This window comes from Mesoplodon bidens (assembly GCF_964165515.1).
Source record: "Mesoplodon bidens genome assembly, chromosome: 15".
Classification (NCBI taxonomy): domain Eukaryota; kingdom Metazoa; phylum Chordata; class Mammalia; order Artiodactyla; family Ziphiidae; genus Mesoplodon; species Mesoplodon bidens.
Genome location: NC_138171.1, coordinates 35,419,275 through 35,442,981, shown reverse-complemented (window position 1 = coordinate 35,442,981; position 23,707 = coordinate 35,419,275). Strand labels below are relative to the sequence as shown.

At 52.3% G+C, this 23,707-nt stretch overlaps 2 protein-coding genes across 2 annotated transcripts in view; both read right to left on the bottom strand.

Annotated features, from left to right (window-relative positions):
• The window catches only part of ZAN (zonadhesin), a gene marked incomplete at both ends in the record, with an annotated part of 42,924 nt that extends 28,073 nt beyond the window's left edge, over positions 1-14,851 (bottom strand). The window contains 6 exon segments of the mRNA XM_081255149.1: positions 600-752; positions 1,534-1,621; positions 1,808-2,079; positions 2,221-2,367; positions 2,848-2,946; positions 14,800-14,851. Of these exon segments, the coding sequence (XP_081111275.1) occupies positions 600-752; positions 1,534-1,621; positions 1,808-2,079; positions 2,221-2,367; positions 2,848-2,946; positions 14,800-14,851 (811 nt within the window).
• Positions 14,852-14,942: 91 nt separating this feature from the next.
• Positions 14,943-16,711, bottom strand: EPO (erythropoietin; the record flags this gene model as incomplete). Its single annotated transcript, XM_081255148.1, has 5 exons — positions 14,943-15,101; positions 15,251-15,430; positions 15,679-15,765; positions 16,006-16,148; positions 16,699-16,711. The coding sequence occupies 5 exons, from the start codon at positions 16,709-16,711 to the stop codon at positions 14,943-14,945; spliced, it is 582 nt and encodes a 193-aa protein (XP_081111274.1).
• Positions 16,712-23,707: the final 6,996 nt, after the last annotated feature.

The following is a 23,707-nucleotide window of genomic DNA, read 5'->3' as shown; positions in this document are numbered from 1 at the left end:
ATAATTTCATGCCTCACTCCCTCACCTCCTAAAAGTTTGTGCTCAAATGTGACCTGTCTGAGATCTACTCTGACCACCCTATTTAAAACTTACAACCCACCCTACCCTGCTCTCCCGATCCCCTTACTTTGTTCAACTTTTTTTTTTTTTCCTGATAGCACTGGTCATCTGAAAGCTTATATAATTTACTTCTTTATTGTTTCAGGAACTGTCTCCTCCTTGTCCCCCGCCGTCCTCTGTCTGTTTTGTAAGCTGATGCATCTCAAGGGCCTGGGACTTGGCATACTGTAGGTGCTCAATAAATATTTGTTGGATGAATGAAGAAGGAAGGGTGCCAAGGAAAAGAGGTGAGGAGTCGGCTGTGTTGGGTCTACCGGGTATAGGGCTTTTGGGGTGGCAGTGGGGGAAGCTGGCTGGGTGCTTAGAATCTGTTTTCTGTCCTGTAACTTAAGCTGATGGAGGTCTGAGGTTGCTGACGTTCGCCCCAGGCCATCCCAAGAGAGTTATTGTAGGGTGGTCAGGCAAACATTATAAACTCCCGCAAAGTTCACTAGAAGCTCAGAAATTCAAAGGACGGAAGAAGCATGGCCATTACTCACTACCAGGGCTAGAGAAGTCATCCTCAGGCCCCACGTTCAGCACCCCTGTTGACCCCTTCTTCTGGACCCACTTGGCCCCAGAGGCCGTCGGGATCCAGCTCCAGCCACAGAGATCATTTGGAGTGTCAAAACTGCACGTTTGCATCATGCAGACTGAGGGAAAAGAAAAGAGGAAGGATTTAGCTTTTTCTAAGGGGAGGCAGCTCAGAAAAGTATGCCTCAAACACAACATTATTAATCAACTATACTCCAATATAAGATAAAAATTTTAAAAAAGAAAAGTATGCCTCAGTCTGGAGTCAGAACTCTTGAGTCCTAGTGTGAGCCATGGCTGGCTTGCAAGGCAGATATGGTCCTGCTCCCCAGTGGCTGTGTTCCTGGCACGGATTACTTAGGCTGCCCAAACCTCAGTTTCCCCATCGATAAACTGGGAACAACAGCAGTTGCCTGTTGTAAGTTGCACCACGCGTGGGAGCATCTAGCACAGTTCCTGTGCTCAGTAAGTGTTGGCTCCTTACATGCAGCTTCTGGAATGTACCTTCCCTTGAATTCGTTCCCCTCAAATCTCTAACATCAGCCTAGAGTGCTAATTCTGGATGGATCTGGGGTAACAGCCAGGTTGACCAAATGTCCAGGTTTGCCAAAGAGTGAGGGGTTTCCTGCGATGCAGCACTTTCGTGCTAAAAGAGGGACCGCCCAGGGCAAATCAGAATGGCTGGTCACTCTAGGACAGGTGTCACCACAATTCTGTGTTCCAGGAGAACCTCTCTTTAGATGTGGTTGCTTCAGGGGTCAAAGGTGTGGGGTGTGGAAGTAAAGGGAAGCAAGTTGCCCCAACTCTGGAAGAAACCAGGGTCATGGTCCCTGAGTTACTCCTGCCACCTGGGCAGATGTACAGGCGTGGGGAGAAAGAAGAGGAGGGGCGGGGGCTCACCCCGATTGCAGGAGCCCCGACGTATAGAGATGGCATCCAGAGCGATGTCCAGATAAGCCGTGCTGCCCCTGATTCCTTCAAATGTCAGCTGCGGGAGGGAGGAGGGATCACCCACGCTGTGAGCCCCATTTGCCTCGGGCTCCCACTTTCCCGCCTGAATTCAGGTGGCCTGAATTCAGGGGGCCCATGCCCCCTCCTTGTCCCAGCCCAGCCCCTCCTGGACTCCCCACAGCCAGATTCCCACTGGGACCCCAGGCTGTGCCTTCGGCCTCACCTGACTGGGCAGGATGCGCCCGATGGGCACTGTGATGGCGGTGGGTATCCAGGAGGGACTCTGGGTGCTCCTGTGTTTCCAGAGCACGTTGGGGCCCTTGCCCTTGGGGCCCGTGGTCGATAGCAGCTTGAGCTGGGCGCCCCACGACAGCCCGAACATGTAGTAGGCGAAGCGCACGCAGAGGGGGCCTTGCTCCCATATGGGGGGACTGCGCAGGCGGGCCACCCCGCCCGGGGGGAAGGTGTTGGAGTCCATGTGCAGGTAGTAGCCCTCTGGGGGAGGCAGAGCCAGGGGTGGTGAGGCCCTGCCCCCCACCTTCCCAGAGCCCAGGTATCACTTCCGGCCGCCTCCCTGCGCCCAGATCCGCCAGCGTCCACCTCCCAGGTGCCTCCCTAAACCTTTGGCTTCCTCACCTCCATTGGGATACCCGCCGGGGGGCGCGGTGCTGCTGGTGGGGGAGGGCTCACTGGCCCGAGTCCAGGCCCCGTCATCTTTGGACACTTGGCTCCAATCACAGAGGGGTCTGGAGTCATCCTCAAAATCACACTGGGTGAGAACGGCTGGGAAGAAAGGGCCACTGTGAGGCCAGGAGAGGGCAGAGGGGAGGGGGTCGGCTGCAGAGCCAATGGGGCTGGGGGGGTAGGAGGTGGGGGGAGGGAAGCAGAGCCGGGTTGCAAGGTGGCCACTAAGATTTAGGGTCCAGAGCAGAGACTTGGGAAAGAGAAGCTGAGAAATAAGTCTTCTCTTAGGAGAAATTCAGGGCTGGGGTCGGCGAGGGGCAGAATGACTAGGTCATGGGTTGCAAACAGAGGTCCCAGGCAGGCAGGCTTGTCTGGGCAACATCCATTCCGTTGTTGTTCATTTGAATGTGGATCTTTCAGGAGGGACTCGTACTCTGCTCCTCCCCGGCTCCCTCCACCCTCCATCCTCTGAGGGCCGCCCTTCACACATTTCTTACATATTTATGTCATCACCCTGCCTGAGGGCACCTGGGGTGGCCACCCCTGGGAGGGACTGAGCAGCCCTGGGTTCCAACTCACAGTTTTCCCTCGAGCTGCGAGAGACGGGCTTCCAATCCAGAGGCTTCTCTTTCCTTGGCATTGATTTGGAGACAGAGAGGAAAAAAAAAAAATGTGATCCTTGTCATTACCAAGAACTGTTAAGCCTCCAGGATTGTGAGCTTTCTGGAGGACTGTTCCTTTCTTTTTTTTTTTTTTTTTTTTTTTTTGTGGTACGCGGGCCTCTCCCGTTGCGGAGCACAGGCTCCGGACGCGCAGGCCTATCGGCCATGGCTCACGGGCCCAGCCGGCTCCGCGGCATGTGGGATCCTCCCGGACCGGGGCACGAACCCGTGTCCCGTGCATCGGCAGGCGGACTCTCAACCACTGCGCCACCAGGGAAGCCCTGTTCCTTTCTTTTTATCCATATTGTATCAATCAGCGTGTATGCAGTGACATGTATTTACTTGAAGGTTTTCAAAAAGGTCACTCACAGCCTTCTCACCTTAAGTTGTCATCTGTCTCCTAGAAAGCATCTCCCCTCCAAGCTCCCCACATCCCCACTGGTCCCTCCACCCCTCTATGCCCTGGATGTCACACGGGGTTCTCTTGCATGCGAAAGAACCAGTTTCTTTGTACCAGTTTCTTTGTATAGGAATTCTCACGCAGCGCCTAAGCATTGGAACCTGAGCAATCTCCTTCCTTCACGTCGAGGTCTTCCTGTGCTATAGCCCAAGTTTTCCCCACAGAGTAGGGACTGTATGGGCCCCATGTTGCCAGGTAGGTGTCAGGGATGGTATTGCCCCAACTGAACAAACAATGAGCAACACCTTACAAATTCCACAGAGAAGCCAGCTGCCCTTTTCCAGGTGGTGTGGGCCATGTAGAACAGCCCCTTGTTTTAGTAGTTCAAGTCCTGCTCATTCAAATCCCCTCAAACAAGCTCCAGGACACCAAGCCACCCATCATTTCTTGCTGCTTCCTACTTGCTGTCTCTCTGTCCGCTGGGTCTGCTCTGGGTTTTGTCCATTTTCTGAGGGCCCGACCTCTCTCTCCTCCCCTGCCATCCTCAGACCTGTCTCCCCAGCTCTGCACCTCCTTCCTCTGTCCTCGCACTTCAGCTCTGTCCTGCTCCCACTGAGCTGCTCACACGTCTCAGGTCCAGGCTTGTGGGCTGCGGGGCTCCACCCACTCCTGTTCAACATCCTTCTCACACCCATCAGGCTCCCGCCTTCCTTCCCAGGGCTGTGCCCTTCATCGCTAGCCCACTTGCCCCTTCCAGCTTTGCCCCTCGCTCTTCCTCAGAGCCACCCCCAGCTGCCCCCTGAGCCCAGCTTACTGGGCAGGGGCAGGCATGTGGCCCTGGCCCCAGGCAGCCCCCAGCAGCAGCATCAGAGTCCAGACTGGAGGAGCCATGCAGGACCTCAGAGGCAGCTCTCAGGGGAGAGGAGGAAGGCAGAGTGAGGGGCCCAGGCCACCTTATACCCCCGCCCCTCCTCGCTTGGCATCCTCCTGAGGATGCCATGAAAACTGGACAGAGAACACAAGAAAGCTCTGGGAAATGAAAACTATGAGGGCTGAAATTTAAAAGCCAGTAGAAGAGTTATACATTGAAATCAAGAGAAATAAAAATGAGAGCAAGAGAGAAGGAAAGAAAGAAAGAAGAGAGAGACTTGGAGGGTTGGTCCAGGAAGCCTAACATTCAACCAGAAGAGTTCAAAAAAGAAAGAACAAAGGAAAAGAAGTTACTTAAGAAAAACCACAGAAGATTTCCCAGGACAGATGTATGAGTCTCTTGATTAAAAGGGGTCTGGTACGATGAAGGCAAAGAGACCCATGGAAGGCATGTCATGAAATTTCAGAACATCAGGGCTGAAGAGAAGATCCTAAACACTTTCAGACAGAAGAAAGCAGGTCACATACTAAGGATCAGGAATCAGCGTGACATGGGACTTCTCAATAGCAACCATGGATTCTATGAGGCAGTGGAACATTGTCTGCAGAATTCCAACAGAAAACCATTTCAAACCTAAAGTTCTATAGCTAGCAACAGTGTCGAAGGCGACGGAAAGATGGAGTAAAGTGAGGACTGAAAATGCTTCTTGGCAAAGAATTGAAAAAGACAAGTCACAGAGGAAGACCTACAAGCAGCCAGTAAACGTTGGAAAAGATGTTGTGCTTCTGGGACTTCCCTGGTGGTGCAGTGGTTAAGACTCCACCCTCCCAATGTAGGGGGCCCAGGTTTGATCCCTGGTCAGGGAACTAGATCCCACATGCATGCCACAACTAAGAGTTTGCATGCCACAACTAAGGAGCAGGTGAACCACAATTAAGGAGCCCACATGCGGCAACTAAAGAGCCAGCAAGCCACAAGTAAGACCTGACACAACCAAATTAAAATAAATAAATATTAAATAAAAAATTTAAACATGTTCTGCTTCTGTTATAAGAAGGGAAATGCTAATCAAAACTACAACTTTCATGTTGACAACAACTTAAAAGATTGAAGCATTGAGTGTTGGCCAGGATGCAGGTGGACACACTCAAGTACATTGATGCTAAGACTGCAAGTTGGTGAAAACATCTTAGAAGATAATTTGACAATGACCATTTAACTTTCAAATGTGCTTATCTTTGACCCAGCATTACCTTTGTAGGAGTCTTCCCACAGAAATACGTGCGTGTTTTCACAAAGATGTACATACCTTAAAGACGTTAATTGCAGCATTGTTTACAATAGGAAAAGAAATCGAGGTTACCTAAATGTTTGCCAGGAGATGTGTGTTTGGATCATATTCAAGGAATATTATTTATATGAAGGAATATTATACAGGTATTAAAAAGAATGGCACTCCTCAAAAACTTGACAGTAGAATTACCATATTGCCCAGCAATTCCACTTCTGGGTATATGCCCAAAAGGATTGAAAGCAGGGATTTGAACAGATACTTGTACACCCATGTTTCTGGCGGCATTATCAAAATAGCCAAACGGTGACAGCAACCCAAGGGCCCATAGACAGATGAGTGGATAAACACAATGTGGTCTATACATACGATGGAACACTAGCCTTGAAAAGGAAGGAAATACCTGATACAACCTGGATGCACCTTGAGGACATTATGCTAATGAAATAAGCCAGTCACAGAAGGACAAATACTGCATGATTCTATTTATATGAGGTATCTAAGGTAGTCAAACTCATAGAGACAGAAGGTAGAATGGAGGGTGCCCCGGAGAAAGGGGAATGGGGAGTTAGTGTTTCATGGGGACAGAGTTTCACTTTGGGAAGATGAACAAGTTCTGGAGATGGACACTGGTAGTGGTTGCACAATATGAATGTACTTAATGCTGCAGAACCGTACTCTTTTTTTTTTTTTTTTTTTTGCGGTACGCGGGCCTCTCACTGTTGTGGCCCCTCCTGTTGCGGAGCACAGGCTCCGACGCGCAAGCTCAGCAGCCATGGCTCACGGGCCCAGCCACTCCGCGGCATGTGGGATCCTCCCGGATCGGGACACGAACCCGTGTCCCCTGCATCGGCAGGCGGACTCTCAACCACTGCGCCATCAGGGAAGCCCAGAACCGTACTCTTAAAAGCAGTTAAGAAAATAAATTTCATGTTCTGTATATTTTACCACAATTTTAAAAATAACATAAAAATATTAATATTATGATACTGTTTATTAAAGTTCATTCCTGACTAAAGGAAAAAAGGAATCATGGTAGATCATATATTCTGATAGTGGAAAGAGCATCTGGATGTATTATTAAGTGAAAGAGGTGAGTCACAGGAAAAAAAATTATAGTATGATTCCATTAATGTAAACTCCCCAAACAAAGGTATATGTTTATGTATGTGGTTTTTTTTTTTACTGAGATATAGTTGATTTACAATGTTGTGTTGATTTCATATGCACGTGTTTTGAGTAGAGGTGTAGAGATGGAACTAGGACACACAGACAGCTGTTCATGATGGTTCCCTCCGGGAGGAGGTGGCCGGGCTCTCCATGCATTCTGCATACTTATGCACACGACAAGGATGTTTCCAGGCCTTCCTGTGTAACAGGTGTGGTTCATTATAGGGACCTTAGTGAAAGCCATTTGAGGGGCCTGGTTGGGAGGAAATCAGACTGGAGGGTTCAAGGAGGGACCGGAAGTTGAAGAAGGAATCCCACCAGGAGGGGACAGCGTTTTGGGGCTGTTTGGCCACCTAGAGGAGACTCGGAGGGCAGGTGCCGAAGTTAGGACGAGGTAAGGTCTTTTCAAAATAAGAGAAGTTTGAGCCTGTGTAAATACTCATGGGAAGGTGGGTGGGAAGAGTCCAGAAGGAAAACAGCAGGAGGGGCAAGCCAGCTCTGTGATGGGGGGTGGTGGAGGGATGCACCAGGCCGATGCACATTTAGCAGCTTCTGTTTTATCTGTGAAGTAGGAGGTGAATGGAGAAGGTTCTGGTGGCAAGAAGGTCACAGGAGTGCCCCTCCCAGGTGAGCTCCCTGCTGGTACTGCCCACAGCCAGCAAGTCCCTACCTCCCAGCCCTGCCAACGCTAGCCCTCTCTCCGCCGCCCACCCTTCCCACCTTCTGCCAGGCTTGACAGTTGTATCAATGTGCATTCCTGGGGCTGGGCAGATAAGTGCTTTGCTACGGAGTGGAGCGTGGAAAAGGAATCCGTGACTCAGGTCACTGATGACAGGAAGGGAAGGGAGCTGGTTAGGGAAGGCTTTTGGCAAGAGGTGACACCTGAGGGGCTTTCTGAAGTATCAAGAGGGACTTCCCTGGCGGTCCAGCGGTTAAGACGCTGAGCTTCCGCTGCAGGGGGCGCAGGTTCGATCCCTGGTCGGGGAACTAAGATCCCCCATGCCAGGCGGTGTGGCCAAAAAAAAAATACCAAGAGATGGTAACTAGGCAAAGAAGTTGGGAAGGCACATTCCAGGAAGAGGGAATGTTCAAGATTAGAGGGAGCATGACACTTGGAAGATAGCTGAGCATGTGTTTGTGTTTGTGTGTGTGTGTGTGTGTGTGTGTGTGTGTGTGTGTGTGTGTGTGTGTGTGTGTGTAGGCAGGGGCCCTGTCTTGGAGGACCTTGAATGCCATAGCTTTGTGGAGCCACCAAAAGTTTTGAAGCAGTGAGGGTGACTTGATTCCACTTGCATTTTCAAAAGGCTACTCCAGCATCCCCAGGTGGATATGGATCAAGGAGGGGCTGGGCAGAGCTAGGGAGATGGGAGAGGAGGTTGTGGAAGGTGAGAGATGGGAGGGGCCGATGGACGCTGATGTCAAGGTAGCGGGAGTGGGGATGCAAGTGGATCGAGAGCTTTCCAGGAGTCGGAATCAGCAATTCTTGCCGGCTCACCTAACTGAATCTCATGTTCTCCCTCTTTTAAAAAAAATGTATTTTATTGAAGTATAGTTGATTTACAATGTGTTAATTTCTGCTGTATAGCAAAGTGATTCAGTTGTACATATATATATCCTTTTTCATATTCTTTTCCATTATGGTTTTTCACAGGCTATTGAATATAGTTCCCTGTGCTGTACGGTAGGACCTTGTTGTTTATCCATCCTATATATAATAGTTTGCATCTGCTACTTCCAAACTCCCACTCCATTCCTCCCCCAGCCCCTTCCCCCTTGGAAACCACAAGTCTGTTCTCTATATCTGTGAGTCTGTTTCATTTGTTTTTGTTTCATAGATAAGTTCATTTGTGTCAAATTTTAGATTCTACTTATAAATGATATCACATGGTATTTGCCTTTCTTTCTTTTTAAAAAATATTTATTTATTTAGCTGTGCCGGGTCTTTAGTTGCAGCATGCAGGATCTAGTTCCCTGACCAGAGATTGAACCCAGTCTCCCTGCCTTGGAGTCTTAACCACTGGACCACTAGGGAAGTCCCTGTCTTTCTCTTTCTGACTTACTTCACTTGGCATGATAATCTCTAGGTCCATCCATGTTGCTGCAAGTGGCATTATTTCATTCTTTTTTATGGCTGAGTAGTATTCCATTGTATATATGTACCACATCTTCTTTATTCATTCATCAGTCAGTGGACATTTAAGTGCTTTCCATGTCTTGGCTACTGTGAATAATGCTGCTGTGAACATAGGAGTGCATGTATCTTTTTGAATTATAGTTTTGTCCAGATATATGCCCAGGAGTGGGGTTGCTAGATCATACAGCAATTCTATTTTTAGTTTTTTGAGGAACCTCCATACTGTTTTCCATAGTGGCTGCACCAGTTTGCATTCCCACCAACAGTGTTCCCCCATCCTCTCCAGCATTTGCTATTTGTAGATTTTTTTGATGATGGCCATTCTGACCAGTGTGAGGTGATACCTCATTGTAATTTTGATGTGCATTTCTCTAATAATTGGCTATGTTGAGCATATTTTCATGTGCCTGTTTCATGTGCCAATCTCATGTTCTCTTCATCACAAAATTCTTGTCCTCATTTTCCGCATGTGGAAACTGAGCTCTAGAGAACTGATGTCAATTGCCCAGCAGAAGGGCATGGTCCCTACGTGGTGTCCTGCCAAGTCCCATGGTTCCCTGAAGTGCATCCAAATGGGGGCGGGGTCCCATCCCAGCCAGAGCAGATCTGCCTTTATCAGTTTCATCAATAGCAAGTCTACATGAGAATGCAGCTAAGAGGGTGGTTTTGCTGCTTTTTAAAAACAGCATTGACGCTTGCTCATGGCTGTATCTTGGCTGGTGGGCTGGCCTGGCAGCAAGCTGAACTATCGTGAATCCAGAGTTCCTGTATCCCACGCCCAGGTGTTCCTAGAAATCTTCAGTTTCATTCCCTTTACTTTGGCAGCCCCCGTCCCTACTATCAAATCTGTGCCCAGTGTGCCTGGCCTTGGCCCCTGACATGTGACAGGGTTGCCTGGGCCAGCCATTCTCATGAGCTGTCAGGGAGGGGCCGGTGCTGTCATGCCCCAGGTGTTGGAGCAGGAAGTCCCAACCCCCTTCAGAGTCCTGGGGACTCCTTCTGCCCAAGTGAGCACCCACAGAGCCCACGCAGGGGTCAATCCCGAAAAAGAGAGACCCTCTGCCCCTTTATATCAAAGCTGGGGGTGTAAAGGATGCCCAGCCCAAACCCCGATCTCCCCTTCCTCCAGAGCAGGTTAAGAGAACATTCAACAGAGAGACAAAGCCAGGAAAAGGTTAACCCAGGGAAGAGCAGCAGAAGCCAATTGATCCCCAGCCCCCCAGGTTAGGCAATAAGTCCTCTGAGGGCTGCTCTTGCTGACCTCCCTCTGGCGCCGCAGAGCTGGACGGTCACAGCTTCCAGCCTGTCTAGGGGTGGGGGGTTGGTGCTCAGGCAGGACAGGAAGGAATGTGGTGTGGGAGGGAACCACGGGCTCTGCCTTTTGGGGAGTCCTGAACGGGCAAGACCCCAGAGGCTTTGTCACCTGACAAGACTGGCAGGAATAGGTGTGAGGGACCCTGGGATGTGGAAGAACCTGGGAATCACTCCAGGAAACTGCAGCCAGTCCTGGCTTCCCTGTGTGTCCTTGGACACTTTGCTCATCTCCTCTGGGCTTCAGTTTCCTCATCTGTAAGATGGAGAGACCAGCACAGCTAAGGTTTTTTAAAAACCAGAAATTGTGTGTGGGTGGTATAATTTTTTTAATAACTCATTTTTTAGAATCGAGGAGGGATTTACACATTTGGGCACGACTCACATAGGCTGGGAAACCATCCTGCTCTCTGTTTTTCTGTTGCCAATAATCTTTTATAATGTCACAGTTTTACGATGGAATTTTAAGAGGAATGAGCCTTGACTAGCTGGAAATAATGTAGTTAACATTCAGCCTAGATTCCAGTGTCTGAGAGGCCTCATTTAGCTAACTCAGCTCTAACAACAATCACCTACTGTGGGAGACCAGTAGACTGAGTAGTTCCAGGAGAATCCCAGGTGGCCTGGAGGCTGGGGTCAGGCGGATGCATTGGTCAGCCTGATGCTCAGGCCCAGGAAGAGCGTTCAGGCCGGTGGTACCCAAAGCCAAGAGGCTGCAGTCAAGGTGGGAGCTGGCGCTGCAGGAGGCAGATGAGGTGGGCCCCAGTGCTGGGAGGTTTGGTGGTGGGGAGGGTGACAGGCACTTTCTGCCTTTCCAGGGAGGAAGTGGGCACCAGGGGCAGGGGGTGGAGCGGGAAAGAGTTGGTAGCAAGAAATGGATGGATCTCATGCCTCTCTGACTGAAGCTGTTTCCTCCCATCTGTCCACTCCCTCTGCTTTCTCTTCTCGCCATGATCCTTGCTTCTAGTAGAAGAGGGACCCAGAGTCCGAGAGCCTGGCTCCTGGTCCTGACGCTTCCTCTCAGTGTCTTACGACCTGGGCCAGACCCATTCATAATCTCTCCGGATCTTGGTTTCCTCCTCTGCAAAATGGGGATCCTCTCCTGTCTCTGCCTTCCTCATGGGGTTAGGAGAACAAATGTGAGACTGCCCGGGAAAGCACCTTGGAAATCAGCAAAGCACTCTACAAACAGAATGCATCTCCATGAAACAGTTATGTAACCCGCTGACTCAGAACCGGGCTGAGCTGGCTCCTGTCCCACCCGGAAGTCAGAAGAGCTGGCTTGGTCACTTACCTGGAGGAACTTAGTTTTAGTTTCCCAGTCTGACAAAAGAGGATGATGCCTACTATCCTCCGTTTTTCATGGAGTGATGGTGAGAATCAGAGCAGATCGTGTAAGTACCAGAGATTAATAGGTTCTTAGCCACCGTGACAGTAGTGCAGAAGAAACTTTACACCCCTGGCCCGCACTTGAAGAACCTGGGAAATCTGGCAACGCCCTCCTTGCATATCTGTGTCTCTTCGCAGGGACTGGGGGTGTCGCCAGGTTCTTCCCATCCAGGCCTCTCGGCCCCCCACCTCTCAGGACTCAGTCACATGCCAAGCTGGCTATGTCTATGCCTACATTCATGAGCACCCGTCTTTTTGCCACCAGGGGACTGCCCGCTCTAGGAGGACAGTGGGCTGTGAGTGGCACAGACCGTCTTTCCAAGTTTCCTAGCATTTAGTGCAAAGGCTGGAACACAGTAGGCACTCCATAAATGTGGAATAGAGTATGTTTCTTTGGGTTTTTTAAAAATATTTCTTTTATTTACTAAATCAGAGTTTCTAAAACTGTTCCATCTGTCCTGCAAGATGTTCCACGAAAAAGAAAAGGACTCCTGTCTAAAAGTTCATGAAATAGGAAACCCTATTCCTTCCTTAGAGATTTATCAAGCACGCTAGCACACTAAAGTCTGTGAGGGCTTCCCTGGTGGCACAGTGGTTGGGAGTCCGCCTGCCAATGCAGGGGACACAGGTTCGTGGCCCGGTCCGGGAAGATCCCACATGCCGCAAAGTGGCTGGGCCTGTGAGCCATGGCCGCTGAGCCTGCGCGTCCGGAGCCTGTGCTCCGCGACGGCAGAGACCACAACTGTGAGAGGCCCGCATACCGCAAAAAAAAAAAAAAATAAAATAAAAAAAAAAAAATAAAGTCTGTGAGAAGTCCTATAGTCGAAAAAGTGATTTAATTTTTTTGTTTAACATCTGTATTGAATTATAATTGCTTTACTAAAGTATGTTTTAAAATTATGTTCTTAACTTACTCGCCCATCACACCTGACCCAGGTCATATACTTAGGTTCCGTTAACTCTTTTTTTTTTTCTTTAATTGAAAGCAGTAAGAAGTCTGAAACAAAGTCGAGGAATAAGGTCAGGAGGAAAAAAGATCCAGCGGATGTTTAGGCAGCACATCAGGCTGAAAGGTGGACAGGACTTTGGGGTTATGAGTCCTAAATCTCAAGTTTAGGTCCCAGCTGTAACTTACTAGCTGGATTCCCTGGGCTTCAGGACAACTCTCTTAGCTTCAGTTTTGCCAGAGAGAAAGAGAGATTCCTTCTTTCCTGATTCACAGCGGTGGAGCAAGAACCGGATGGCATGTGTGGAAATCATAACACGAATTTTTATCGAAATGCCCAAGGTCAGAGTCCTCAGGGTTCTATAGCTTGTAGATTACTCTAGCATTTCCCAAGGAGGCCTGAAGAGGGCACTGTAGCCCAGAAGCAGTGTTGGCCAGAGTGAAAATTCTCCTTGGGTCCTGCCCTTGGCTGACTCCTCCCACCACAAGTTCACCCCTACCCTCTCACACACATACACTTGGCAAATACCCTGCAACCCCGCAACCTGCCCATATTCTTCCTGCCGTAGATTGCAAAACATTCCCTGCCTTGTGCATATTTGCCGGGGTGCAGGCTGACTTCTCCGTTTTGTGATATAAGTGAAAGACCGATCCCCCCACCATGTACGATAATGGCCAGGATCGGGGGTTCCCGCACAGTTCTGTGACAGCTTTTGCTGTCTGCACAGGTCTCTCTTGGGCGTTACTTTGCAGTTGAAACATTATTTCTGGGAAGGAATTTGAAATTGATTGTCAGGGGAAAGGGTAAAATTAGAAGTAGGAATTCCCTGGCGGTCCAGTGGTTAAGACTGTGCTTCCACTGCAGGGGACACGGGTTAGATCCCTGGTTGGGGGACTAAGGTCCCGCATGCGGTGTGGCCAAAAAAAAAAAAAAGAAAGAAAGAAAGAAAGAAGCAAGTAGGGATCAAGTGTGGAGTTTGAGTGAGTTTGTCCCGTGTCCCCCATCCCAGGGGAGCTGGGAGGGCTTATGTGGCAGAAATAAGCACAAGAGGGAAGGGGGTGAGTGCTGGGAGGATGGGGGATTCCTGTCATCTTGGCCTTGGGCAAGGTATTTTACTTCTTCATCAGTACCATGGGAATGACTGCAGTGACATTCTCCCAGGGCTGTGTGAGGAATAAAATGAGGTCATATAAGTGAACTACCTGCAGTAGCTCTGGGCAGAGTGATTGGTCAACAAGATGGCTGTCTGGGAAGTTGGTCCCCACTGTACCCCAATCTACTACTGCCCCTTTGGCAAGTTTCAGGGTAGAGCATTCATGGTAACCATCCCCAGGCAAGGAAAGTTCCACTGGATTTAGAAGGGGCTTGTGTGCTGAGATGGCAAAGGCTGATGCTGGGGTTGTGGCATTAGAAGAAGAGGCCACAGAGAAGAGGCAGAAAATAATACGGGGCCAGCAGGCAGCATTGGCAGCTGCCATCAGCCCCCAAAGGGGCCCCTCCTCCGGGCTCCTGTGTCCTTGCCAGCAGCCGAGGCTCACTAAAGACATCATCCTGGGGACTTCCCTGGCGGTCCAGTGGTTAGGACTCTGTGCTCTCACTGCCGGGGCCCAGGTTCCATCCCTGGTTGGGGAACTAAGATCCCACAAGCCGTGCGATTCAGCCAAAAAAAAAAAAAAGACATCCTGGGCCAGATGGCAGCTGCCTACTGAGGACTAGCCTTGAATGGAGCCACCTTATTGACCAGTGTGGGCAGAGCTTGTGGCCTCAGGCCCAGTGGGGTCAAGAGGTCAGACAGGCCATGAGAGGCAGCACGTAGGGCCCGGCCCCCTCCACCTCTGGTTTCCCGGACCTGCTGCCTGCTGCCAGGATGGGGGCAGAGCCAGGGAAGTAGGGGTCTCCCGGGAAAACAGAAAAGCCAAGAGCCAGGTTGCGGTTTCAGTTCTTGCCAGTGAGATTGAAAAATACACAAAACTTGGACCCAGTGAGAGCCAGGAGCCAGCCCCCATCCCATCTTCACGGCTCCCACCACCCTCCTTATCCAGCGGGCTCTGCTGTCACGGAGTCCCCATGAGACCCGGAGAATTCATGGCTTGCCCCCTAAATTCTCCAGTCCATCCTGTCCCTGCTTGCTAGGTGCAAAAGGAATTATTTGCCCTCCAGCTTGTCCCAGCATCACGCAGCATCACGGTTCTGCAAGGCACTGAGATGAGTATCAGTGTCTCCCCAGCATGGCGCTGTCCCCAAGTTTAAGTTGAACTCTCTGAATTCCTCCTGCTTTGGAGACTCAGGCTGGCCCTGTGACATCCTTAGATCTGAGTTGAGCTCTGAACAGTTCCTCTAGCCCCTGAGATATCACCGCTGGCCCTGGAGTGTCCGTGGGACAGTCTGGCGCTGAGCTGATGGCCCATCGACAGGGGTTGGGAGTGGAGGTGCAGAAGGCATGGCACAGGCAGTGGTGGTGAGCGAGGTGGTGGATGTGCCCAGGGTGGGAGCACCGGGTCACCTGTCCCCTCTCCTGCAGGCCTCCCCTGTGTACAGCGTCAGCTTTCCCCGCAGGAAATTGGAGTAGATTCGGAAAAGTTTGCACAAAGTATCAACAGTGAATGTTCGGAGGGGGGCTGCAGAGGAGGCTGCGTCTGGAAGGGGGACGGCTCCCTTCTGCCAAGGAGAGAACAGAAGGTTACCGGTGGGGACCCCGGCAGGAGACGGAATTTGGGACAGAATTGCAGCAGGGATTCCTTGGCAGGGCCCTTCTCCCATTTTACAGAAAGGGCAAACACAAGTGCGAGGGAGGGGCCTACACGTACCTGGGCTCCCAGCGCCCGAAGCAGGGAGGTGAGGCTTCGCAGGCCGCTGACAGCTTTGTCCACGTGCAGCTGCAGGGCCTCGGATGGCTGGGACGAGTTGGCCAACAGGGCCTGGCCCTGCAGGATGGCTTCTGAGAGCAGGGCCAGGCCCTGCCAGACTTCCACAGCCTGCTGCTGGACCTAAAGGGAGCGGAGACTTGGAGTGAGCTGGCCCAAGCCAGTCCCGCCCTCCTCCCTCTCAGCAGCCCCAAGCAAACAGAAGTTTTGTTGAATGAATGAATGAATGAACAAATGAATAAATGAATGAACATATTCCATTCAGCCCTCATCTTTGCTGCTCTGTTTCTTCTTTCTCTCTATCATTCTCCTTCCTGCCCTAGGAGTTCCCAAAATGAGACTCCCCAAGAGGAAGGAAAAAATGAACTCACCTCCATCCTCTTCCAGGCATAGAAGTTAACCTTGGTGTCTGGGACAGTGATGTTCTCACTGAAGCTGCAGCCTTCAGCACAGCCCATCTGAAATGCACCACAAGCCTGGAGTCAGGGGCCCCAGGGGGTCCTGCTGGCTTTGCCCCTTACCTAGCTTCCAGGTGTGCACTGGGGACTACCACTCTTATTACTTTTACTGGGGGCTCTGGCTCCCCGCTTCCACCCCTGAACCAAGTGCCAGGGTGGAGTCCAGGTTCCTGGATCTTGGGGGAGACCCTGGACCCCTGAGGGTGAGTTCTGTGGAAGGTCCTGGGGTGGGGGCCTCACCGTGGCATTTTCGGCCTCCCTGGCCTCCAGGATGTACCTCTCCAGGACTCGGCTGTCACAGATGAGGCGTGGGGGGGCGCCCAGGGCTGGGAGGCCCAGAGGAAGCAGCAGCAAGGACAGCAGAAGAAGCAGGGCAGGACATTCTAGGAGAGAGAGCCGGGCTGAGTGTGAGGCTGGGACTTGCGGGAGAAGGGGTGGTCTGGACGTGCACTTCACCCATCCCGCTGCTCTGCCCCCGCGAGCCTCCCGACCCGAACCTTGCGAGCGCTCAGGCTCTGCCTCCTTTGCCTTCATTCAATCCCGTGGCCGCGTGCACACCCCACCCCCCAGCTACCGGCATCCACTTCTCCCGGCCAAACTTCAATCCCGGTGTGACAGAGGCTTCCCCTCTCGCAGATCCGAGTTGTTGCTCCCAGACCCAGGTATCAGCTTCCTCGTCACCCACATAGCCGCCCCTCTTCTCCCTGGACCCCCAATCCTCCACCGCGTCTCCAGCTCAGATTCCGACTTTCCCGGGGACTCTCCCAGCCCGGCCGGCAGGTGAAGGCTGCCCCACCCCCCTTGCCCTTCCGGGGTCCTTGGCAAGTCGCAGGTCCTTGAACCCGGCCACCCTGGGGCCAACAGCCCCAGCGGTAAATTCCTCCTCAAACAGGGGCCGGGCGGGCGGGCGCTCCCGCGGGCGGGAGTACTCACCGCGCACCCCCATCTCCGCGCCTCGCCCAGCCCCTCAGCGACCTGCGGCTCGGCGGGTGCCCGCGCCGGGGGCCCGCATCCCGGGAAGCTCGGCGGGGCAGAGCCACCCCGCCGCCCGAAGGAGGGGGCCGCCGTCCGGGGCGCCGAGCCGGGGTCGGGGCAGAGCGCGCAGGGCCCGGGGCCAGGGTCCGGAGGACGGCGCGGCGAGGCGGCCGGCCGGGGTTGGCCCGGGGACTGTTGGCCCGGGGAACTGCGGCGGCGGCCGGGGGTCGGGGCTGTTATCAGCTGTGTGCGTGCGTGTGGGGGGTTGGGGGGGGAGGCTGTGTGCGTGAGGGGTCGCGGGAGGGGGGCCCGGAGGGGTCAGAGCCGGGGGCAGGACGCCTGGGTCGGGGGCTCGCCGGGGCGGGAGCCGAGCTGCCGCAGGGGCGGGTGCGGGGCGCGGGGCTGCCAGTCGTCGGACCCCAGGGTCCCGGGAGGGGCGGCTGGGTGCGCGCAGCGGGACGGGCAGAAGGCTGCGCTGCGAGAGCAGTGCCATTCTGGGAAAGGCTGGGGACCCCCACGTCCCCCCAGGGAAGGGGGCGTCCCAGTCTTGGGCGGGGACTCAAAGCTGGGACTGTCTGGGTTCTTGTGAGGCAGCTGGGGCTGGAAGCCCGGAAGGTGCTGGCGGGGCAAGTCAGTGGTCTCCTTCTTACGATCCTAGTTCTTGTTCTAGAAACCAGTGTTCTTGTTGAGAAATTTAATGGGGGCACACAAAGCAAGAAATCTGAGGGGGTCTTCACCCCCACTCCTCACTTTTGAGGACCCTGAAAACCCAGAAATTGAACTTTTAGGTTAGTCTGCATGGTAAAATTCTTAAGAACTCTGAAATAGAGTGACCCCCCAGAGTGATGGCACTTGGGATTTGCAGCTAAGCCTTTGTGGCTTCTAGGAAGCCTTGAGGCGGGGGGTGGGGGGTGGGGGGGAAGATCCCGGGAGCAGGAGTCCAAGGCTAGCTGGCCTATCAAACCTTGGAAAGTGGCCTGAGTCCCTGAGCCTCAGTGCTCTCACCTGTCAAATGGGCCTCATGAAAGCACCAGTCCCAGCTCATGCAGCTTTCATAAAAGACAGGGAAGTCCTACAAATACCGGCGGTTATTTATACGTTCATTCACTCCCTCCCCAGTCCCATGATATTAGAGATACTTTATTCATGCGTTCAGTGCCTTCTTTGTGCAAGACAATTGACTAAGAACTTTTCAGGACAAAAAGATGTCTTGAGCCCTAAGTCCTGCCTCCTGGAGTTTGTAGTTTACAATAGAGATAAGGTGGGGACACGGAACTGTGCATGAGGACTGGAGTGAGCAGATCCGAGCTGTGAGAGTTTGGAAGAGGGGGAGCTCACCTCTAGCTGGGAAATCAAGGAAGATTTGATGCAGGAGGTGACAACAAGCTCAGCCTTGAAGGGTGGGTAAGATTTCAATGGGAAAAGATGTGAGGTGGGTGCAGAGGCCGGTCCAGCCAAGTGCTTGGTGGGTCAGGTGTGTTGGGGTGAAGTGGGGGGAGAGGTGGAGGTCAGACTAGGGTGCCCGTTAGGGAGAGGTCAGGTTGTGAAGGGCCTTGAATGCCCCTCTGAAGAATTTGGATTTTGTTTGGAAAAAGTGGGAAGTATTCATTCATTCATTCATTCATTCATTCAAGAAATATACATATAAGAGTACCTACTCTTGGCCAGGGACCTGGGGATAGAGCAGTGAATGAAACAGACAAGAATGCCTGCCCTGGTGGAGCTGACATTCTAGTGGAGAGATGGATGATAAACACAGAAAATCAATAAAAAATAGAGGCGCTCCAATGGCTAAAAGAACTAAAAAGGCCCAGGAGTGTTGGAGGAGGTGGCAATTTTCTTTTTTTCTTTTTTTTTTTTTTTTTTGCAGTACGTGGGCCTCTCACTGTTGTGGCCTCTCCCGTTGCAGAGCACAGGCTCCGGACGCGCAGGCTCAGTGGCCATGGCTCACGAGCCCAGCCGCTCCGCGGCATGTGGGATCTTCCCGGACCAGGGCACGAACCTGTGTCCCCTGCATCGGCAGGCGGACTCTCAACCACTGCGCCACCAGGGAAGCCCTGGCGATTTTTGATGAAGCAGGCAGGGATGCCTGCTGAGAAGGTGACAGAGGTGAGGGAAGGAGATAAGGGGTCGGGGGAAGAGCCTGATCAAAGAGGGGTTCAGAAAGATGAATGCAAGGGGTGGGGAGGCAGAGGCTTGCGGGAACTAATGAGGGCCCAACTTGCTCCCCTGCCCTCCGCTCCCTGCTCTCGGGGTCCTCCCCGAACCTGGTATGCTGGCTGCTGTGGCTCTGCACACCTCACTACGTCCTCTGGTCCCCGTTTCCTCCTCAGCACCCAGGCAGCCTCCCAGCCCCACTTGGGCCTCAGAGCCCAGCTCTGGGACAAGATCCCAGCTGTGGGACAAGCACATGCACACTCACGTCCACACACGTCCGCACATGCATTCTGTCCCGACCCACCACACCCCCCCCCAGCCTCTGCTCTTTGGGTCCCCTGACTCCTGCGTCACTGCCCTGACCTGACCATGGAGAGGGAGCCGGGGACAGATAGGGTGGGGGGGCAGTAGACACAGCCGAGGAGAGGAGGAGCCATTCGGGCTGTGGGACCTGCTTCTCCCCTCACACCAGCTTGTCAGAGGTCCCCAGGCCCCTGCCTTTGAGAAAGGGAAATGGGCCCTGAGCACCAGCCCCTAGCTGCTGGGGCCTGCTGGACAGGGGTGACGCTGGCTCATCCGCTGGGGCTTTGGGAGAGAGAGCTGCAATTGCAGTCTGGGAGAGAGGGCAGAGGAGAGGATCTCAGCTCACCCTACATCCAATCCCTAAGCTGTAGTAATCCTACCAAGAGGGCAGAGGCTGGTTTAGGAGCCAACTTCAACCCAGGTGCTTGTGGATACTGCCCAGCAGGGTCCATCTATCCAGCCTTGAGAGCAGGGGTCCCTGAGGAGCAGGAAGCTACCCAGGGCTCTCCCTCCGATGCCCACCCCACCCCTGCCAGTGCCCCCTCCATCTGCCTCTTTGTATTTCTCTGGCACGGGGCTGGACCAGTGCCAGGACCACCGCAGAGGGTCTCCACACCATCCCCTCCAGTTATCCCCAACCCTGCCACTAGAGTAACTTTCCCGCTGAATAGCTCGTTCGTGGCATTCCCCAGAGCAGGAGCCTGCAGTGGCTCCCGGTTGCCTCTGAACTAAGACCCTCTGTGCTCTGCCATCCACCTACCTTTCCAGCTTTTTCTCCCACTTTGCTCACTTCCACTCTCCTGCATCACATGAGCTCAGTTAGATGGTTTGCTGCTTCCTGCCCTTCACTCACTATGTGCCTTCCACCTGGATCACCCTCCCCCTCCCAATATGGCTCTCAAAGCCTAAACCCAAGCATTACCTCCTCTACGAAGCCTTCCCTGATACCTCAGCAGGAAGCTGCCTCCCTGCTCTGGGCTGCCATCCTTTATGTACACGTCTTAGGCCTTTCCTGGCCGGGCCACCATGTACAGCTGTCAAGGTTGAGCACTGCACAACTCCAGGGGGCGCCATTCATATCGACCCCCGTGAGAACGGTACTCTCTGGAGTCACGCAGCACAGGTGCTCTGTTAACTGGAGGAGAGGGCAAAGGACAGTGTAGGCAGGTCTTGTGCACCTTGGTGCCACTGGGCACCCAGCATATTGCCTGTTTATGGTCATCCCTCAAGTGTGGTTTGCATTGTGTGGTCACTCCACTCCAGGCACCTCAGCCAGAGAATGGAGACCTAGAGGGAGGAAGTGAGCTACTCATCCTCTGAATGCTTGCTGGAGCCATGCCTGGACAACCTAGCTCTGGGTTCGTGGGGGCCTGAGAGGCCTCCATCTACTTCCTGAGCAGGCAGCCCCCCGAGGCGGGGCTCTGAACCAGAGGATGGCGGGGGTGGAGGCAGGCTCTGTTCCATGGAGTCTTCCTGGCAGCCAATTCAGACTGAAAATCCAAGAAGCAAATTTACAGCCCCCTGAGCTGTCGCAGACCCCCAGGCAGCACGAAATCCCAGCTGCCTGGAGTCGTGTTGGGGACGAGGGGGGCCTCTGGACTTCTCCTCCCTCCTCCTTTCCAAGCAGTGGCTTCTCAGCTGGGCTCGGGAGTTCAGCCAGCAGCCCAAAAGACCTTCTGTGCTGGGAAGTGAGGTGGCCGGGACCTTGGAGGGTGCGGTGGGGGAGGGCTTCCTGGCGCTTGAGGAACTGGGAAGGGAGTGAGGACTTGGAGAAGGGATTCCTGCCAGACGGCAAAAGGAAGTCCTGTGCGAAGGTCACTTTGGAGAAACTGAGGGAAGTTCTGCTTACTTGGCCACAAAGTAGCCAGTAGAACCAGACATCTGGGTTTCTGTTCTCAGCGAGCAGCTCTGTGGCTTCAGCAGGCTAATGGGGCTTGTCTGGCAAACAAGGGAGCCCAGATTGGTGGCCTGAGCTCTGCCACTAGCACCTGACGTGGACAAGTGACTTTATGTCTGAGCCTGGGGATGGTAAAAAACTATAGTAATCGCTTGCCAGGGTTGTAGTGTGATTATGTAATGCCCGGCACGGGGTAATCAATAAATGCTATTATCACGGCGCCCTCTGCTTTACTGTGGCTGCTATTTGTCCTCGCTTTGGAGGCCTGGAGACCAAATCTACCAGCATATATTCGTCAGCCCTCCTCCAGCGTTCTCCACTGTTCCCTCCGGGGAGCTGGGCATGGGTTCATGATACCTTATCTCTGGTGTTGTACCTTTACCAAGCAACTCACTGGTAAAGGTCATGGGGATAGTGGGGTGTGGATGGGGGTACCGCCAGGTGTACACATCCACTGCTCTTTGGAGAAACTTGCCACTGAACAAAACTGAGTGAAATGGCATCACTGTGGGAGCTGGGGGGTGGCGGGGGTTAAGACACAGATATCAAGACAAGTCTCACACTTAGTTTATTCAAAGCCTGGGGCCAAACAGGGGTTTCTTGTCCCATTAACATGGGTCTCCTCCCAAGGGAGGCCCGGAGAAGTCCCAAGGACCTTGGACTGAATGAGGCCTGAAGCATTACCAGGCCAGCTTCCTTGGTTACTTGTCTCTTGCCTCTCCTCCAGTGCTTGAGTCCTTGAAGGAGGGTGCCCAAAGCACCAAGACCTCCACCTCGGGATCCAGAAACACTTCCCCAGATTAGGTTTCTATGAAGTGTCAGCCCCATCTTAGGATCTCTTGCTCACAAGTATGGCTGAATATTCCCAAGCTTCTTCCCATGGCACCCATCCTTTATCAGAAGACAGAGCTGCTAAGTTGGTCAGAGCAGCTTTCCTGTCCATGCAAAAATAAAACTAGAAAATCCTAACTTAAAACACTACTGGCAATATCAACGAGAGTAATGTTTTTCTCCCATGTAAGATCTTTGCAGGGGTGCAGTCGTGAACACAAAAGTTTCATTTTGTTAACATGGGGCTTAAGGATTTTGCATGAACTCTTTTTTTTTAATTTATTTTATTTTTGGCTGCATTGGGTCTTCATTGCTGCGCGTGGGCTTTTCTCTGGTTGAGGCGAGTGGGGGCTGCTCTTCGTTGCTGTGCACGGGCTTTTCATTGCAGTGGCTTCTCTTGTTGAGGAGTATGGGCTCCAGGCACGCGGGCTTCAGTAGTTGTGGCTTGCGGGCTCTAGAGCGCAGGCTCAGTAGTTGTGGCACACAGGCTTAGCTGCTCCGCGGCATGTGGGATCTTCCCAGACCAGGTCTCAAACCCAAGTCCCCTGCATTGGCAGGCGGGTTCTTAACCACTGTGCCACCAGGGAAACCCTGCATGAACTCTTTAGGCTCTTCCTACTTGGAGGAACATAGGCCAAGATCTACTCAAGGTAGTTTATAGAAGCCTTAGACATACTCTTAAACCTCCAAGTTTAGCAAATATTTTCCCAAATTGTTCATGGTTCACTGATAACCAATGAGTTACGAGAACCGATTGCTTGACAGAGGCATCCTCTGATCTGTATATAAGCAAGACCTTCTGTTCATGTCTTATTTTATCAACCAGCAAATAATTTTAGTACTTTCAGGAAAGCATATTTTTTCTTGCAGCAAACAAGATTCATAGACTCTGAGCTGGAAGGGACCTAGGACATCCCATGAAGGTGAACTTCCACCCTCGGCTTGCACACTTTCAGTGAAAGATATTTGGTGTTTCTAAGGGAGCAGAGACTTATTATAGGGTAGCCAATAACAAGCTGTCCTCCTGTGCATGCATGCATGCATCCATTCATCTGTCAGATATTTATTAGTTACTGGATTGAGCAATGGAATCGCTTCTTCTCCTTGAAGTTATCTCAGCAGTTTGATAAGGAACTCCCCAGATCACCCCACCTAGGGAACAGACCAAAGGAACAGGCTTTGTAAAATAAATAACGTTTTCTTATTACAAAAACAATACAGGATCATTGACCAACTAGGAAATATGGCTAAACCAAAACACATCGATTAAAAAGCACCCATAATGTCATTAGGAAGATGGAGTCATAAGTGGTCATTTTCACAGACTTCTCTCTTGGTGGGATAACATTTGCCTCACCCCCAGATCTGTGTAGCGGGATATCCCTTCCCTAAGGAACTACATTTGACACATGCCTCTAGTCCAACTTCCCTATAGGCTCCAGGGTTTGTTCCCCCAGCTCCTGACCAAGCACTGGGAACTCACCTAGAAGGATCATCCGCCCATCCAAACCAGTTCATGTGCTCTGAGGGCCTCCCGTCTTCCCTGCCACGCGTGCCACCAAAGTAAAAGCCGACAGGACTAATAACCCAACCTTGTAAACCAAACACACACAAATCACCTTCCTTCCCCTCTCCCCATCCCCATGAAGAGGCTCAAACCATTCCTTAACAAAATGGCTCAAGCTAACAATAGTAGCCCTTACTATTTTTTGAGCCCTTACTAATGCTAGGACAACTCCAAGCACTATGTAAATGATTTGTCTTTTTACATCTATCTGT